Source organism: Agelaius phoeniceus, chromosome 5, assembly GCF_051311805.1.
Source record: "Agelaius phoeniceus isolate bAgePho1 chromosome 5, bAgePho1.hap1, whole genome shotgun sequence".
Classification (NCBI taxonomy): domain Eukaryota; kingdom Metazoa; phylum Chordata; class Aves; order Passeriformes; family Icteridae; genus Agelaius; species Agelaius phoeniceus.
Window position 1 is genome coordinate 31702840 of NC_135269.1, and position 17109 is coordinate 31719948.

General features: G+C 33.9%; 1 protein-coding gene across 4 annotated transcripts in view; it reads left to right on the forward strand.

Moving 5' to 3' along the window:
* The window catches only part of CEP290 (centrosomal protein 290), a 47519-nt gene that overhangs the window by 257 nt on the left and 30153 nt on the right, over positions 1-17109 (forward strand). For 3 of the 4 annotated variants that reach the window (XM_077178769.1, XM_077178766.1, XM_077178768.1), the window contains exons 2-23: positions 2047-2103; positions 2635-2759; positions 2898-2975; positions 3417-3486; positions 3681-3727; positions 4013-4156; positions 4346-4399; positions 5070-5222; positions 5561-5743; positions 6101-6190; positions 6266-6388; positions 8220-8343; positions 8879-9051; positions 9469-9631; positions 10277-10377; positions 10470-10557; positions 11027-11139; positions 11870-11954; positions 13101-13243; positions 13416-13580; positions 14499-14648; positions 15672-15787. In XM_077178769.1, the coding sequence (XP_077034884.1) occupies positions 2658-2759; positions 2898-2975; positions 3417-3486; positions 3681-3727; positions 4013-4156; positions 4346-4399; positions 5070-5222; positions 5561-5743; positions 6101-6190; positions 6266-6388; positions 8220-8343; positions 8879-9051; positions 9469-9631; positions 10277-10377; positions 10470-10557; positions 11027-11139; positions 11870-11954; positions 13101-13243; positions 13416-13580; positions 14499-14648; positions 15672-15787 (2465 nt within the window). In that variant the 5' untranslated portion in view covers positions 2047-2103; positions 2635-2657. Of the gene's footprint in view, positions 1-198; positions 411-2046; positions 2104-2634; positions 2760-2897; positions 2976-3416; positions 3487-3680; positions 3728-4012; positions 4157-4345; positions 4400-5069; positions 5223-5560; positions 5744-6100; positions 6191-6265; positions 6389-8219; positions 8344-8878; positions 9052-9468; positions 9632-10276; positions 10378-10469; positions 10558-11026; positions 11140-11869; positions 11955-13100; positions 13244-13415; positions 13581-14498; positions 14649-15671; positions 15788-17109 lie in introns of those variants that run through there. The other variant, XM_077178767.1, reaches the window with a different exon arrangement.

Sequence of the window (17109 nt, forward strand, 5' to 3'; positions counted from 1 at the left end):
ACGGGGCGGGGGGTGCTCCGGCGAGGAGACCAAAAGCTGCCCCCGGCCGGAGCGGCTCCCCCGGGAGCAGCCGGGCTGGGGGCGGCGGCGGGCCGGCCGCGGGTCCCGGGCAGGCGCGTCCGGGCGCAGGCTGAGCCCGGGGATAGGGCGTCCCACCCGGTTTGCTCTCAGCTGCTGCCTCTGCTGCGCCTCCTTGGGAAGGCGGCTGCAGAATAAGGCAGGTTGTTAGTTCAGCAGAGCTGGAATGAAACGGGGACAAAATTGTCTCAGCAGCATCCTGGAGGGATCCTGGGCTGACACTGTATCCTGTGTCTGGGATATGCCAAAGAGGAGAGAATAGGAACCTGCGAAGATCCTCTCTTGGTTGGGGCTTTGTAATTAAGATCTTGTGCTTCTCAGAGCTACTCCGGGTAAATGCAATTTGAAAGTCAGAAGTAGCTTACACTGGGTTACGGCATGTAAACAAATGCGGAGTTAGCAGAGCACATCTCCCGCGTGGCTGTGGTGCTTCTTGATGCTCCGTCCCCCTCGTGTGCAGGGGACTCTATGCTGCCCATTACACACACCCTGGTGGGAAAAGATCAGCTCTTCCCAGTGGTGCGTGACCTCCCTGTGATGGCAAGGTGTCACCACATGAGCTTGGCTGCCTCTGCGTGGTTTCCTGTAGTCAGACCAGGGCATTGATGTTCTGGTAGTACTTGAGCATACCCTCCAGACTTCCTTTTCCATCTGAGACTGCTGAACTTTACGACATCTGAACGTTTTATGTATGCTTTATACCCTGAGTAAGTCCAGAAAATCTTGTGGTAACTAATACCAAATCCCCATCTATTTCACACATTTTGTAGAGCCATAAGTTCAGCGTCTCACCACAGAGATCATCTGTTTACTAAAACCACGGGTGTTACTTAACAACAACAGATGAGCAAAGATTGAAAAAAAAAAACCAACAACTTTTCAATTAAATATATTTTCTCACAGTATGTACATACTGTGGACCATACTCTGTGCATGGGTTGTGCCCCCCTACCTTACTGTAGCTGGTCTCCCAACAAGTTGGATTCAGTTGTTTATGTACAATCCAGTTCTGTTTTATCCTTTTGGATAAAATTTTAGGACTGATATTTTCTTAGGTCATTATTTTTTAAGTTAAGGGAAAAAGATACATGAGAGATGGAAGGTGGGAAAGGATTGACAGTAGTAAGTTTGTGTATTTGCTTTCAGAATAGTTTTGATTGTTGAGCATTTAAAACTTCTAAGTTTTACATCTCATTGCTTAAGAAAAAATAAATATGTTTAAGAACTCTGATCCTTAAACAAGTATGTTGCTGAAATCAAGTAGTATTTAGTTGACTGAATAAGTCAAAGTGCCAGCATTCTCTTTGTGTTATCCTTTGCCATTACAACAAAACAGAAAAGCAATAATGCATATATTGTGAAGTCATGGATTGAATGTAATGCCTGTTTTATGGTTAGCAAACATTGAAGAAATATAGTAAATATAGGGGACCTTTCAAGTAGTTCACATATTCAGAAAGGATGAAGATCATTTTTATCCTTCCTTAAGCATACAGTTGTATTTCTAAGTCTGAAAGCTCTTCTTTCAGAATGCTTAGGCATATTAGTTTTGGAAAGTAATACCGGTTTCAGCCTTTTATTAACGAAGGAGATTTCAGTTGTTGAGTCTTTAAACTGCTGAAGGGGGAACAGGGTGCATGATGGATCAGATCTCAAAATATTGTGCTCAGCATAAAGTATTGCTGAAATTATTGATTGAGCTTGATTTTTTTTCTATAAAATACATACCACTGCTGTGTCATTAGTTTTTTGAATAATACTGCATTTACTATTCTAGCTAGCTTTATTTCTTTCTTATTTTTTCTTAATCATTTGTGCTATATTCATAATTTAGGGCAATAAGTAGATTAAAAATGTTCTGTTCTAAACTTGGTAGAATTTACTTTTTGAAATATTGATCAGAAAGTCTAGAGACAGCTCCAAAGAACAGAATAATCCAAGATTTCCAATCCCTTCTGCCTTTTTCAGATACTGCATTGACTTTCAGGTATGTGAGAAATCACTGTGGCCCACAACATCCAGTAGGTAAGCAGTAGAAAAAACTTTCCATCACTTTCTGATGAGATTTTTCTCAGTTTCCAGCTTGATTAATGTCCTTTGTCAATTCAAGTATTCTAATCAAAAAGAAATGATGTTTAATAGAATGCCAAGAAGTTGGTGTTCACAGTATGAAACTGAAAGTTTCACATTTGGTTGTGTTTTAAATATTAGAAATAATGATTTTTGTGTTTGTTCATTGGCATAAAAATACCATATTAAGAGATGGGGAAGAAAATAAGGATATTGAAATTAAAGTACAGGTTTCATGAGTGTCCTGATCTTCACTGATAGTTCTAAGAATTCATTGAGACTGCATGGTGTAATTCTTAAAGAAAAACTGGTTTTATTATAGACTCCAAGTTTGCAATAGATCAAAATGTGAACAGAATGTTAATCAGTGTTACAGTTATTAGAATCATCTGCTGTGTTCAGTGGCCAGCCTCCATTAAATCATTTGACTTAAAATTGGTTTGCACTCATAATACCTGATAACTTTTATTTTAATCTTTGTTCCAGGAAAAAAAAGTCACACCTTCAATATGGCACCTGTTTTAGATTGGAAGAAGCTCATGAAAGTTGATCCAGATACTCTGCCTCGTCAAGAGGAGCTGGCAGACAGGTTGCTGGATATGATGATCAAGGTGCTTGAGAAAAAGGGAACATGAGGGTTCTGTCATACCTTCTTCCCTAAGCCATCTCTGCTCCTTCACATACATGAAAGATTTATTTTGTGTATTTCATTGATATTAGTGTAAAACCACTTTTGTCTCTTTTGTTAGGTTGATGGGAAAGACTTAAAAACTGAAACTCCAGAAAAAATGATACAGCTTTTTAAAATTACTCAGTCACTACTGAAGGTTTGTATTAAGGCTTACTTTCTTCAATTCTGCAAATTAGTTCACATTAGTTTTGTTTTGTGTGTTTTTGTTTGTTTTTTGTGTTTTGGTTTAGTTTGGTTTTTTTGTTTTTGTTTGTTTGTTTGTTTGGGTTTTTTTTTGTGTTTTTGTTTGGTTTTTTTGTTTAAGTTGAAGCATCTTTTTTTCTCCTGTTCCTGAAAATACTGCTTACTCCTAAGGTAATTTATATGCCAAATGTGTGCTTGCACCAGAGTACTTTCTTGTGTAGCTGCTGGAATTTAGTAATTGGAAGTGAAGTGAATTGGAATAACATAGATAGATGGAAAATGCAAATAAATTTCTCAAAATAAATATGTTCTAAACATAAGGTCTATGGAACAATCTTTTAATTTATGGTAGTAGTAAATATTTCTTCTTTGCTTGCTATGTTTCTTTTCTCAGATGAAAGCTCAAGAGGTAGAACTTGCACTAGAAGAAGTTGAAAAAGCTGGGGAGGAGCAAGCCAAATATGGTAAGCAAGCTTTTTTATGCTGTTCCTAAAAGATTTGTTAAATATGTTATTAGGTTTTTGTTCTTGCTGTTTTGTGGGTTTTTTTAAGGTTTAGAGAGCTGGACAAAATACCAACTGCTCTGAAGTCAGTTGCTTTAATGTATTGTTTTTTTTACCTTATTGGGTAATTCACTATATCTGTTCTATTTTAACAGAAAATAATTTTAAAACCAAGCTGGTGAAACTTCAAAATGAATTAGAGGTATGTTTTAAAATTTTGTTAGTGTACAGAGTGCTATGGTGGGGTCTTTTAATTATTTTATTTTAGACTAGTATTTAGTCTTGTAAAGTCATGAAATAGCCCTACATTTTAGCAAATGCTTTTTATTGTTTTTTGAATATGCACCGGTCTTGGATGAACGATTACTTGAGTTTTTTATGCTTGAAAAACCCCATTTATTTTAGTCTTAGTATCTGTTTTGGTTTTTTTAGTTCTTTCTACTCTGAATATCTACTGTATTTATAATGTTATTTTAATGCTCATAAGATGGCACAAAAGTCTGCTGGTGGTCGTGACACTCGTTTTTTGCGTGATGAGATCCACCAACTGGAGAAGCAATTGGAACAAAAAGAGAGACTGCTAACAGATACAGAAAAAGAGTTGGAAAAGGAGAAGAAAGTGAATGAACAGGTATGAAGGACTTGAGCTTGACATCTCTAGAAGCTGTTCTGTCAAATATTTTGAAAAGTTGATGTTCTGAAAAAAGCATCTGAAAAAAAAAAGAAAGCACTAATGACACAGGATTGCTGTGCATTTGTTTTTTTGTTTCTGGAGTTCTTTGTGGTGTCAGTGATGCTTATAAAGTTTTCTGTTTTGTAGCTTGCTCTTCGAATTGAAGATGCTGAAAATGAAAACATCAGATTCAGGAAAGAGGTTAGCAAAAATTATTGCTGATTTACTGTATTTTCAAATTTTTTATAAATATACTACTATATTTTTGTATTTATAATTTTTTGTGTGATATTTAATTTTGGAACATTTCCTGTGTACTACTGCAAAGTAAATATGTTGTACATCTGCTCCAATGAAACATAGCTAATTGAGGTCAGGAAGTCTGACCTCAATTTGAATACTCCTACTGTGCATTAGCTTGGCCTGGATTTTGGGTTTTGAATTTTTAAGATTTTTGTTAAATATTGTTTCCAAGTAAATTTGTTTAATTATTGTCCTGGGGGTAAAACCTTGATAATCATTTGTCAATATACCCTTCTATGTATGTATGTGTGTGTATGTATATGCCTGCAGAGGTATAACAAAAGCTATTTTATTTTGTCTCTATATTGATTAATATTTGGTCTTCCAAAAGCAGAGCTAATTTCTAATATTTTTCATGCTTTGTTCTCTTGGTCTTGTTTTCTCCTTTTTAATATGAAGAAAAAGCGCATAAAGAAAAAGGTGAGGCTTCTAAGACTTCTAAAAGCAGACTGTAGGAATTCGGATGGGTTTTGCGTGTCTTAGCTCTTTGTGTTAGCTTGCTAGAAATGCAACAACTTTGTCTCCAACTCTTAGAAACTGATTGAAGTTTGGATTGCTTTTTGTGCAGAATGAGCAATTGCGTCAGGATGTGGTTGACTATCAGAGGCAAATAGATTCTCAAAAAGAAGCAATTCCATTACGAAGAGGAGAGGTATCTGATTACACATCACAGCTGTCCAAAAGAAGCTCTGAGCTTGTTCAGTATTTGGATGAAATTCAGGTAAAAATCTATGAATTCTCTTGAGTAACTATTGGAGTTTTACTGACCATAGTGTCTTTCATGACACTGTGTCAATTTACAGATAAAGTCATGTGGAGTAAGGGAATTCATAATAAGGATTCTGTCATACATACAATCTGCATCTCTGAATTTGCTAGAGGTAATGAAGTTACTGACAGGGAGAGAGATTTGTCTTACTTGCTGTTTGGGTTTGTTAAAATCGATAACCTAGAGGGGAAATACTCTATTTTGTGCTAATTTTGTATAAGACTTTCAAGTTCTTATTCAGGTTTTAAAACAGGCACTTTCTAAAAGCAGTTTTTTCTTTATTTTTGTAGAATTTGACTGAAGCTAATGAGAAGTTAGAGATTCAAAACCAAGAAATGAGGAAAAACCTTGAGGAATCAGTGCAAGAAATGGAGAAGATGACTGATGAATATAGCAAAATGAAACTAATTGTGCAACAGTCTGATATTATTATGGATGAGTTAAGAAAAGAGAAAGATCGATACAAATTTCAAGTAAGAAATAACTCATTATTTAGTATAATTCTTTTTTAGGTTTCTACTCTGTTTTCATATTTTAGCTTAAGTTAAAACCTTCTATCTCTGCAGTTAAAACCTTACACTCCTCTAAAGTAATGCTCTTTAAAAATAGTGTGATCTTTGAATATGGTACAGATTGTAAAATTTTACTACAGACCACAACATTTTTTTTAGTATAGTATGTTAGTCATGCACTGTTATCAAAAGTCATTCCCTTGCTGTTGTAATACTGATCTGTTAAGTTTCATGACCTTGATGTGTTTGTACATAATAATATATATATTAGTTCCAAACCTTTTTGTAATGTGATGTTCATCCAAATGGCATGTCTAGGTTCAGGATCTTTCAGACCAGTTGAAAGCAAAGAATGAGGAAGATGATCCGCTCATGGCAGCTGTAAATGCAAAAGTTGAAGAATGGAAGGTATTTTTTAGTACTTTTAAAATCCTTTCTAGGAATTACTTCAAGTTTTCTGATGGTATTTTATCTTCTTTTCAGAAAATCTTAGCTTCAAAAGATGATGAACTGCTAGAGTATCAGCAAATGTTACTTAACTTGGAAGAGAAAATGAAAATGCTCCAACTTGATGTAGACAGAAACAGTATACTGTCCCTTCAGCAGGTACAGTTCATGTGAGACATTGCACACATAGAAATCACCATTAACTACATATGCTATTGACCAAATATGTATTTATTCTTTCGTAGTTTGCAAATACAAAATAGTCATTTTTGAGAATTGAGAGACAGGTCGATTCATTCCACTGCAAAGTTAGCTTAAGAGACAATGTACAAAGGAGACTTCTCTGTATGTATGTGTGTATGACCTGAACTCTTGGTAGCTGACTCTATTAATTTCATATTAATCTATTATGTAGTGTTTCTAAAATATGGCTTTAGCTTCCACTAAATTTGTTAGTTAAGGAACAGTCTTACCTAGTACATTATTTTTTGTGTTCCTTTATCTCATCTCGTTAATTCTGTGGTTCATCGTATGACAGAACTGTCTGAATTTGTGTATCTCTCATATTCAGGCAAAGTTACATAGTTCTTCATGATTCTGAATGTCTCCACTTTCTTAAAAACATAACCCCCTCCCCGTCCCCCCAAAATAATGGCCCATTAGGAATCCTGAAATAGTCTCTATGGAAAGCATACTCTCTGATTCCTGAATGGTTTCCTGACTTGCTTCAAGTTTTTTAAGCAAATGTGTAATGACATTTACGTTACATTTTGGGTTCTTGTAAACTGAGCAGTATGGTGAGACATATTTATGTCATCTTCCAAACCTGGTGACAGATAGCTTCTCAAGAGAAAAACACTCTAAATTACAAATCAGCCATAAGTATCAGAAGAGGAAAGCAGCTGAAAGTAACTGATAAGCAGTTGTTTGGTTTTAGCTGATTAGATGGCTATAGAGGTTGCTTTTTTGGGGGGGCTGGGGGAAGGAGAGGGCATTATTAGCATGGCATTTTGAAATGTTTTGTGTAAATAAGCATGTATTTTAAGCAGACATTTAAAAATTAATCAAGTTACTGCTCAGGTTTTTGCTCAAAATGGACTGAGCTTGCTATCCTTCAATGTGTGTTCATATTCTAATGGGTTGTATCTAGGTTTTTACAACTTTGCTAAGCTCTGTACTTTTAGGTTTCAAATGTGGTTATATTTGTAAGAAATTCTGTAAATTGTTTTTCAGAGCATTGGTATAAAGTAAGGACCTTGAGATTTTTGTGGTTTTTATTATTAAAATATTATTATTTTACATTTTATTATTATTAATTCCTGTAAATTTTTAAGTCTCTTTTTTATCTTTTAGCACTTTTTATTAGTCACAGAAAAAGTAATGTTAAGATTTCTCTATTGTTTCTGAAGTTCATGTACAAGTACAGAAATAGGGTAGTATACACAGAAGTAAGTCACTTCCACAGTCTGTATGTACCTATGAATGTATATGCATCCAAAACAAGATAGGATATGAATTTTGAAAAGTTAGATGGCTTGCTGAAAGGCTGTCTGCAATTCATGTGTCAGGTATGATGGATTGTTAGTCCTTGCTATCTTGAACTTGTATCTCTTAGTTCCCAATGGCAATTGTTTATGAGGAAGCTGCCAAGACACCTGTATTATCCAAAACTTTTCTTCTAACACTGCCAAACTCTGAGAGTATTGTTTCTATTTAAAGTCATTATGCTAAAATGCTGCTTATTTTTCTGTATTTGAGTGCTTTATTTTTACTTTCTTTTTTATTTTTCCTGCTTTGCATTTATATACCAAACTTCTAGATAATATCTGAACTCTCAGTTGTAAGTATAGTATATTTAATGTTCTATAAATTGTTTTGTATTAGTTACATGTAATTTCTTCATTTCCCTTGTGGTGTTTTTCATTGGTAGTTTGCCTGTCAGTAAAGAAGGATCCTTTAATGGAGTTTCTTTTTTTTTTTGCATGCATAGGGTGTGCAAGAGCGAGATGCTCAGATAAGATTGCTCACTGAGCAAGTTGAACAGTATACCAAAGAAATGGAGAAAAATGCCTTCGTTATTGAGAAATTAAAAGATGATCTCCAAAAGGATAAAGGTAACATGACTGTTTTGTATTAATGTCAAAATCAGGAAAATCAGAAACCACAAATTTACTTTGCCTTCTTTATTTCTTTAGAAATACAGGAAAAAAAATTGCAGTATTTGAGTAATTTTAGTCTCTGATATTTTTTCTTAATTTTCTTTTTTAAATATTCATGAAGAGTTTAAATTTTTCCAGATTACCTCAGTGGGCTTTATGGGTAAAAAAATTATACCTGATCTGTAAAAGTTAGAGCATAAAATATAAGATCTCAGATTCCATGAAGAATTGAAAGGGAGTAATAGCTTGCAATTCCAAATAAATTCTGATATCCTTTCTGTGCACTCAGTTATGATAAATATTGTTTGAAGGAAATTTTAGGTGGAAGAGAACCAAACCTCTTATATGGAGTGTCTTGTAATTTCCTAATTAACAAGAGCAGGAAATGAAAATCTCCTTTATAATGTTTTCTGAAGTGTTTCTGTCTTGATTAATGACAGATAGCAAGAATTCTTAGTTGAATTGTAAACATCAAAGTTTTTCTTTCCAGGTCACTCATCTCTTGCTCAGCAGAACCAAATTGGGGATATGCAAGAAAAGTTTAAAATGCTAGAAGAGAGAACTATGGAGGCTGAGAAATCAGCAGAATTGGCAGAAGCACATGCTAGAGAAAAAGACAAAGAGCTTGTTGAGACTTTGAAAAGAATGAGAGACTATGAGCTGGTAAACAGTTTGTCAGAGTGGAGAGGGTATTAATCATATTTTTAGGAGATTGTTTTGTCCTCCCATATTTATTTAATTGATCTAATTAAAACTTAAATAACTAACTTTGGTGCCCTTCCCCTTCATTCTTCCCTTCCCTATTGAACAGTAGTTGAATGCTCAAGATACAATTCTTCAAAGGATCATGTAGTTGGGGGACTCACTTTTGAAATATGCAGGCTCCTCTGTAGTCAGGGACAGATTTACAGGATCTGCTTTTTATTCAGTAACTATTTTCACTAAGCATAGTGCAGAAGAGTGAGAGGTTGAAAAACATTTTTTCTTGTCTGTGTAATGATGAAAGAAAGATTCATTATCTATTTTAGTAAGTCTTCTATTGGTTGTTTAGTTCTTACTTCCTGTGTGGGGTTTTTACAGGGAATATATGGCTTGGAAGAAGCTGTTGCTGAAATCAAAGATTTAAGAAAGCAAGTCAAAATACGAGAACATGAGATTGAGTCATTTATTAAGGAAGTCAATAAACTTGAACTTAAAATAAATGACCTTCTTGATGAAAATGAAGAACTCAGAGAGCGCTTAGGTATGCTATATCCAGTACGTGTTCAATTATTTGTTGTGTAAAAATTGAAATAGGATTCTGTAATGGAAATTTTTTACTGTACCAAGTCACTGGAAATAGCTGGTTATATTCTGCTAATATTTCCAAGTAGTTTTAATTAGTTTGGACAAACTGCATGAATGGACTTGGCTTATAGGTTCCTTTGAGTGAACAAAGTAGGAGAATAGGTTCTCTACTCTTTTTTGGTTTTGATTCCTCTTTGGTCATGCATTGCCTAATAAACGTCATAATATGGCATCTGGAAACCATAGCATCCTGAAGTTATAATGCTAGATGAAACACACAGAGAAAACTTCAGATAGAGTTCTTTTTAAATAGAAGAATTTAAATGTAAATAAATTTAATTTTAGGTGCTACTTTATTTTATTTTAGGTTTTGAGTAACTGTGGTAAATTAAGCTTTCTTCTGCTCTTAATACATGGAGTATAAGATGTGTATTTGTTATATAGATAGTTATATATTTTTATAGATAGTTGAAATACAATCAACTACCCACCAATTATTTTTTTAACTCTACTTCTCTAGTTATGTTCTTACATAAATTAACTTCATTAACTAACATTAATGTTCCTCCTTAATAAATGACTGTGACCTATTTTGTTTTAGGTCTTGAGCCAAAGACAATGATTGATTTAAATGAATTCAGAAACAGCAAAGCACTGAAGCAGCAGCAATATAGAGCTGAAAACCAGATTCTTTTGCAAGAGGTAAGTGATAAATCCTATTTTTGTGTAAAAGCTACATAATAAAAATGCATTTGAACAAAATGGAATACTCATCTGTGAATAAAAATATGCAGATTGAAAGACTAGAAGAGGAAAGAATTGAACTGAAAAAACACATTCGTAAGTTGGCTCAGGAGAAAGGAAGAAGAGTTGCAACAATAGGTAGGATGTTTTTGATATAAACTGTCATTTTAAAAACATTCTGCTTATACATAAACATAAAAATTCTGTTTATAGTTAATGTAGCTATGTTATACTTGCTCATTTGTTTAAATTAGAGAGCTTAATACATTGCATTGAATCTGTTGGGAGAGGTGAGTGCTTTTGGATTTCCTGATCTTACAGCCCAGTATCTTCTTGAGTTGTGATGACTTGTAATGCACCTCTGGGCCTTCTGTCTTTGCTTTGCAATAGGCGTAGGATCATCTTCCCAAAATTTCCAGTAAATCAACATAATTCATGTGTTTCAAAATTCTTAAAATTTCAATTCCATTCCACTCATGGTACCATAATGCTCAGATGGAAAGGTAGAAACCTAGAACTCAGATACAATAAATGGAGTGTATTCTTTTGGTTGAAGACCAGTTAAAATTTCCTAATAATGTATTACTTTTACATCTGCTTGCATTAGGATTGGATGCTGATAATATGCCAATGACTGATAGCTTTACTGAAGAGAAGGGAAAGAATATGAGGAAGTTGGATTTCTTGAACAGACATGACATGGCTGAAGTAGAAGCAAAAGTAGGTTCATAAAGCAAGTTTATGAACATTTCTTGTATTTCTCTTTCAAAAACTAAAACCACCTATTTTGTAAATACTTGTTAAAATACTTATCTAGGGGCATTTACTAACTGCTTTTAAAAAATCCCAGAATGAATAATTTGTAATATTTTTTAGAAGACAAGTGAATATTCTATATTTTTTGTAAATACATGCTAGCAGCTCATGTAATGTGCAATGGAGAAACATGCTTGCAGATAGAATAGCACCAGCTGAAGTTTCTGAAGAGAAAAATAAAGCTGAAAACAGAAAGGCTGTGGGAAATCTTAGAAAAACTTGTGGCATACACGAGAATTCAGATCACTTGGAAAAAACCACTTTTTCGGTTCATTTAGGTTCTAAGTCTATGAGATAGGGTGGCAACTAGTTAAACACAAGTGTAATTTTGAAGCTCTTGGTATTTTCATATCACTAGAGCTACAACTTACAAGGCTCCACAGACTTCTGTTTTGTACCAGACCACTATTCCAGCTGCTGCATGACCCAAGAGTACATATTTCGGTATGGCCAGTGTTATATGGGATACACCTCATGTAACTATTCCAGTGAATCCATTTGTGTTCCTATTTAGGCAAGAAATCAGTATGTGAATGGGGAAATCTTCATGAATGCCTATTTCAAATTTGAAAAAGTCTGGGACTAAAATATTAAACTGCTAAAATGAGATTCTGGGGTTTTTTTTTTTTTTTAGAATGAATATCTTGCAACTGAATTACGTGAGAGAGAGAGAGATTTGGAGAAGAACAGGACTGTAATGGCCAAATTTCAGTCTAAATGTGAGTTGCAGCCTGTTTTAAAACTAGGGAACATTATCAGGTACCTATAGATGGTTTGCTTCTTTAGTTGTTCTGTTTCTGTAATTGTGATCATAAATATCTGACTTGTAAAAAAAATCTTGTGTTTCTATTAGTGTATATCCTTGTGTCAATGTGTAAATATACATTTATGGTGTTACCAAAGCAGTGATAGTACATGAAACATAGTTTATTCACACTAAATACATGAAAATGTTATCTCTCGTGCTTTTCCTTATTGATTCAGACCTAGTAAAGTCTTTAGGTGTGTGAGTAATCCCACTTGTAACAATTATACAACTTGTGTAGTAGCTGTAGGGCTTTTCTGGCTGAAAGGAAGTATTGGGGAATTAGACCCACTTGCTGCTTACATATATATCTATGTTAGCTGAAGTGCACTGTTTGAAAACACAGAAATAAAAATAATTCTAATTTCTTCTGGATAAGAAGCTTAATTTTTTTCCCCAGAAAATGTGAATTCTTAAAATTCTTTTTGAATTTCAAAATAGACTTGGTGAAACTACTCAAGTTTTTGCAGCTCACTCCTGGGTGTTCAGGATGAGTAGCGATATTTTTTGAATGCAGAGAATGTCTTGACAGGTTTGTTGTGTTTTTTTCAGTTTTAACACTTCTCATTTTTGCTGGAAATTGGAATTTCATTGAGAAACTACAGGTGGTAGAAGTCTTGAGACTCCTTGACAGCCACATAATTTAAATGCACCTTTTTTCTTATTCTGGAGAAGGAATTCAGGCAATTCCTAGATAGCTCATTGTTACACCTAGACATTTCCAACACAGCTGTGTTTCTGAGCTGGCAAAAGTCAGACAGGCTACTAAAGAAGTTTAAAGTGAAGTAAACATTGAAGACTGGAAGGTTCAGTAAAGTCATTTGTGTCCCATGAAGCTTTTTTTTTTTTTTTGATATTTCATCACGAAAATACATCTCCCAGATATTCCTAGCAGCTCTTGATTTTCATTTCATAATTGCTTATGCCTATGTATGTATAACATGAATAACATGAACATTCTTTTGATTTTTCAAATCAACAAGAATCATGATGAAATGTCCTAGGAAACCTTAAATCATTTTTTCAGTGCTTTTTGACAGATTTACGACTTTTATTGCAGTAAAAGAGTTATCAGAAGAGAATAAACAACTTGAACAAGGAATGAAAGAAATATTGCAAGCCATCAAGGAAATGCAGAAGGATACTAGTATGAAGGGAGGAGAAACAGCCTTAATAATCCCTAGTCTGGATCGCTTAGTTCATGTAAGCTTGCCTTCTAAATTATGATTTAGCTTTGTAGGATTTACAGGGATAACATGTTATGCTTTTTGCTGATTTCATGTAGTCTAAACTTGAGGGCTCCAGTTTACTCTGAAAAAATTAAAGCTTTCTACACTTTTTCTTTGTTATGTTAATTAACTGTTTACTGCATTAGGCAATGGAGTCGAAGAATTCAGAGGGGATCTTTGATGCTAGTGTACACTTGAAAGCCCAGGTTGACCAGCTTACAGGAAGAAATGAGGAATTGAGACACGAGCTAAAAGAGACTCAGAAGGAAGCAACAAGTTTGTCTAATCAGCTGGCAAGTGCCAATGAAAAGGTATATAGTTTTTTTATATAATTTTATTTCCAACTTCAAAAGTGGCTGTTCTGATAATTTAGAACAATCCACATGATCTATAAGACACTGAATTCAGCTTATTGAACAATGTCATTGTACAAATCTAACTGAAATTTATGTAGTGGACCAACTAATTTGTCCTTTTTAACTTCAGATCTTACTCTTCTTAATGTTACTTTATCCTTGCAATATTCCATCATGTTAAACACCAAGCATGCCTGTCTTCTGGGGAGAGCTGTGTCCAAAAAAGCTCACAGATCTATTTCTTCAAAAAAACCAGGAGTCTTACATTTTTTATTTATAAATATGTAACAGAAATTCAGTGATTAAAATGATGAGTCATTCTTTAAAGTCCTATATCTTGTTTTAAGTTGTACAATTTATTCTGTGCAATGGTTCTTCCAGGGAAGGAATGGTGAATGAAATATTATCTTACAAGAAGCTAAATTTAAATTTGCTTTTTATCACAGCTTTGGTGATAAGCGAATCCTCTAAAATAGTGTTAGAAGACCAGAGAGCTTTTAAATTAAATGAAAATGCAAAGATTCATTTAGAAAAAACTATCAAATAACCAATGCAATAATTCTTTCCAAAACTTAATCTTACTAAAGGAGTAGGAATGCACCATGTTTTAAACAATTGGAATAAAACTGTGATTATATGTGTAGTGGCCCTGATTGCTGGAGTAGTTTGATAAATTTGGATTAATTTATTATGTATTTATTGATTTATGAAATCATATCATTTTTAAAGGATATTTTAAGGAGTGTTTTAGAATATAAGTGAAATTATTAGGTTCTTAATAACAACTGATGTAGCAGTATATTTTTCATCATTATTTTTTTAATCTAATAGCAAGAGCTACTTCTTTATGAGAGTTTTGTATCCTGTCTTTAGATTGAACAAATGAAAAATGAAATTTGCTTACTACATCAGTCAGAAGGTGCCAATATTGTCTTCCAAACAGTGAATCTTCCAGAAGGAATGGCTCCTTCAAGTGTTAATACAATTAATTCTCTGAATGAATATTTAATACATCTTACACAGGTAACTCATATATTCCTTGAAATAAAGAGTATTTGTAGCATGTATATAATTCCTTTCAAGTCCAGCAGAATGCTATGTGTGGACATGAAAGATGTCTCCAAAATTATTTTGGTGTTCTAACATCTACTAAACTCTTTGGGATATTCTGTAATTTAAAGTTGTAAGTATTGTGCTGTGCTGTAAGCCTGAAAGGTAATAGCTAACTAAATGGACAGCAATTCAGATTTTTTATGTTTTAAATCTGAATTTTGATCTAAATATTTGCCCACTCTTCCTTCTACTTCCACAGTTACACTCTTTCTATGAGCACCTCTCTCTTACTGCTGTCTGGATTCCACACCTGAGTCTGCATGTGCAAATCCTACTTGAACAGTTTTTCCCTATAGAGCCAAGGTCTCTAGTAATTTACTATATGATTTTTCATTCCGTGATTTGTCAAAAATACATTGACAATTGTAAATAAAGGCATGAATACATTGAAACCAATTCCAGTGATTCCCATGAGAAGCATGGCAATCAGGCATATAGTAATGAAGAACTATTTCAGAATTGGAGTAAAAAAAAGAAAGTTACCTTTTTATTATTGTTAATTTATCTTTTTCTGTCTTTGATAGATTTTTTAATTTTTTCATTAGAAAATATTTTTCAACTCTGTATGCTTATAAAGTAGAAGACTATTTGAGAAAATGAGAGGAAAAAGCCCCTTGCCAGTAAGACATTCAGTTAGTTTTCTTTGTGAGCTAGCTACAGGTCATAGTGTTTTGAACTTTGAGGGCTGAAACCTGCAGTGCAGGCTTTGTGCTGTTTTTCACACTGATTAATGTGAATGCTGAAACTCACTGGATTTTTTTCATCTATTGCTTCTAAAGAAAATGCATATTTCATATTCATAGTTCACACAGTTCATGGCAGAAGCATCTATCATGAAAGCACAAAGAACTGCCATTTTGATTAAATTGCTAGTTTCATGTTTAAAACTTACATTAATAATTCTTGTATTTTGATTTGGAAAATAATAACTAGGAACTGGAAAACAAAGAAAAGTTGCTTAAACAATTAGAAGATGCAGTGGAGGACTACAAGCAAAAATTTGCAGTGATTCGTCATCAACAAGGCTTGCTGTATAAAGAATATCAAAGGTATTGCTCTTTTTTCTGAATTATGAAAGTTCAATTATCTAAATATTTAACAGTCTTGAAACAAGATCTGCTGCTGTGTTGAATTTCTTTGGTTAATGTTGTAAGTGCTGCCATGTTTGGATATGGACTCCATACATTTTCTTTAGTCCTGTAGAGATTCAGAAAACTCCTACAAAACCATCTTCTGTTGGACTCTTCTCATTTTGCATGTTTTATCATGAGGATTTCATTGTGCTTTCTGCTTCTGATACCTTGCACTTACTAGAACCTGGTATGATGGTTGTTAGCCTCATTTTCTTTTGCTTTCAGGGATGGGTTCTAATAGGTTTTTGGGAGTGGAGAGGAGGGGAGGGAAAAAAGCAAACTGCTGTCCAAATACAGTCAGAGATCTCTGAAAATTTCAGAGATTGTGACATTCAGAAAATGTCAGGATTTTGTGGTTGCTTTTCTTTTGGACTCCTAGTTCTTTTATATGCTTCAGTGAACCTAAATTCCATAAAATTATTCTTATGGTCAAAAAAATTTAAAAAGTGTTTTCATCTGTTGGGAGGATAGGGATGAATATGATAATTTGGATTTTTCAATTAACAAACTATTAGTTGGGTACTCTCTGGATTGGGACGAACAGTTACCCAGATGGCTTCTGTAATAAGGGTTTAATCTTTCAGAAATTTCTGTTTCTTCTTTGAATCAGTTAAGATTCCCAGACAATGTTACCTCTTTTTTAAGCATTAAAGAGACAGTTTTTATTGAAGGCTGTAATATACTGCCTCATTTACTACTAGGTGAGATATCTCCAATATCCAATGGGGATAAAATGATGATTCAAGCTTTTTTCTCTAAAGTTGGTAGAGATTGAAGTTACAGAAGCAGATTCTTTGACTTGACATCCCATTAAATTGACTTTCAAAGAATTTTCTTTAATTCTCCTCCATTTTACTTCATTATTTAAGAAACTTAGATACCTCTTTGGAGAGAAAATACAACTTCTAAAATATCCTTGATGAACGATTTTTTAAACTATCCTAAACTGTGCCATATAGTCTATAGGAACTTCCTTATTAGACATGTATGAAAGAGCATAGTTGTTTTTTTTTTTCTCCCAAATAAATAAATAAAAATGGACAGAGGAGAGTAGTTTGGGCCAAATTAAGCTGAATTAGCTGAATCTTTTTATGTTTTGGGTGTGGTTTTCACTGAAATAACAAAACAATGGTGGGAAATTACATCCTTTAAGCAAATATAATATACGTTTGAAGAATAAATAAGACACTGAAGAATTATTTTCATCATTTAACTGGCTGTGGGCTAAACAGAAGGTA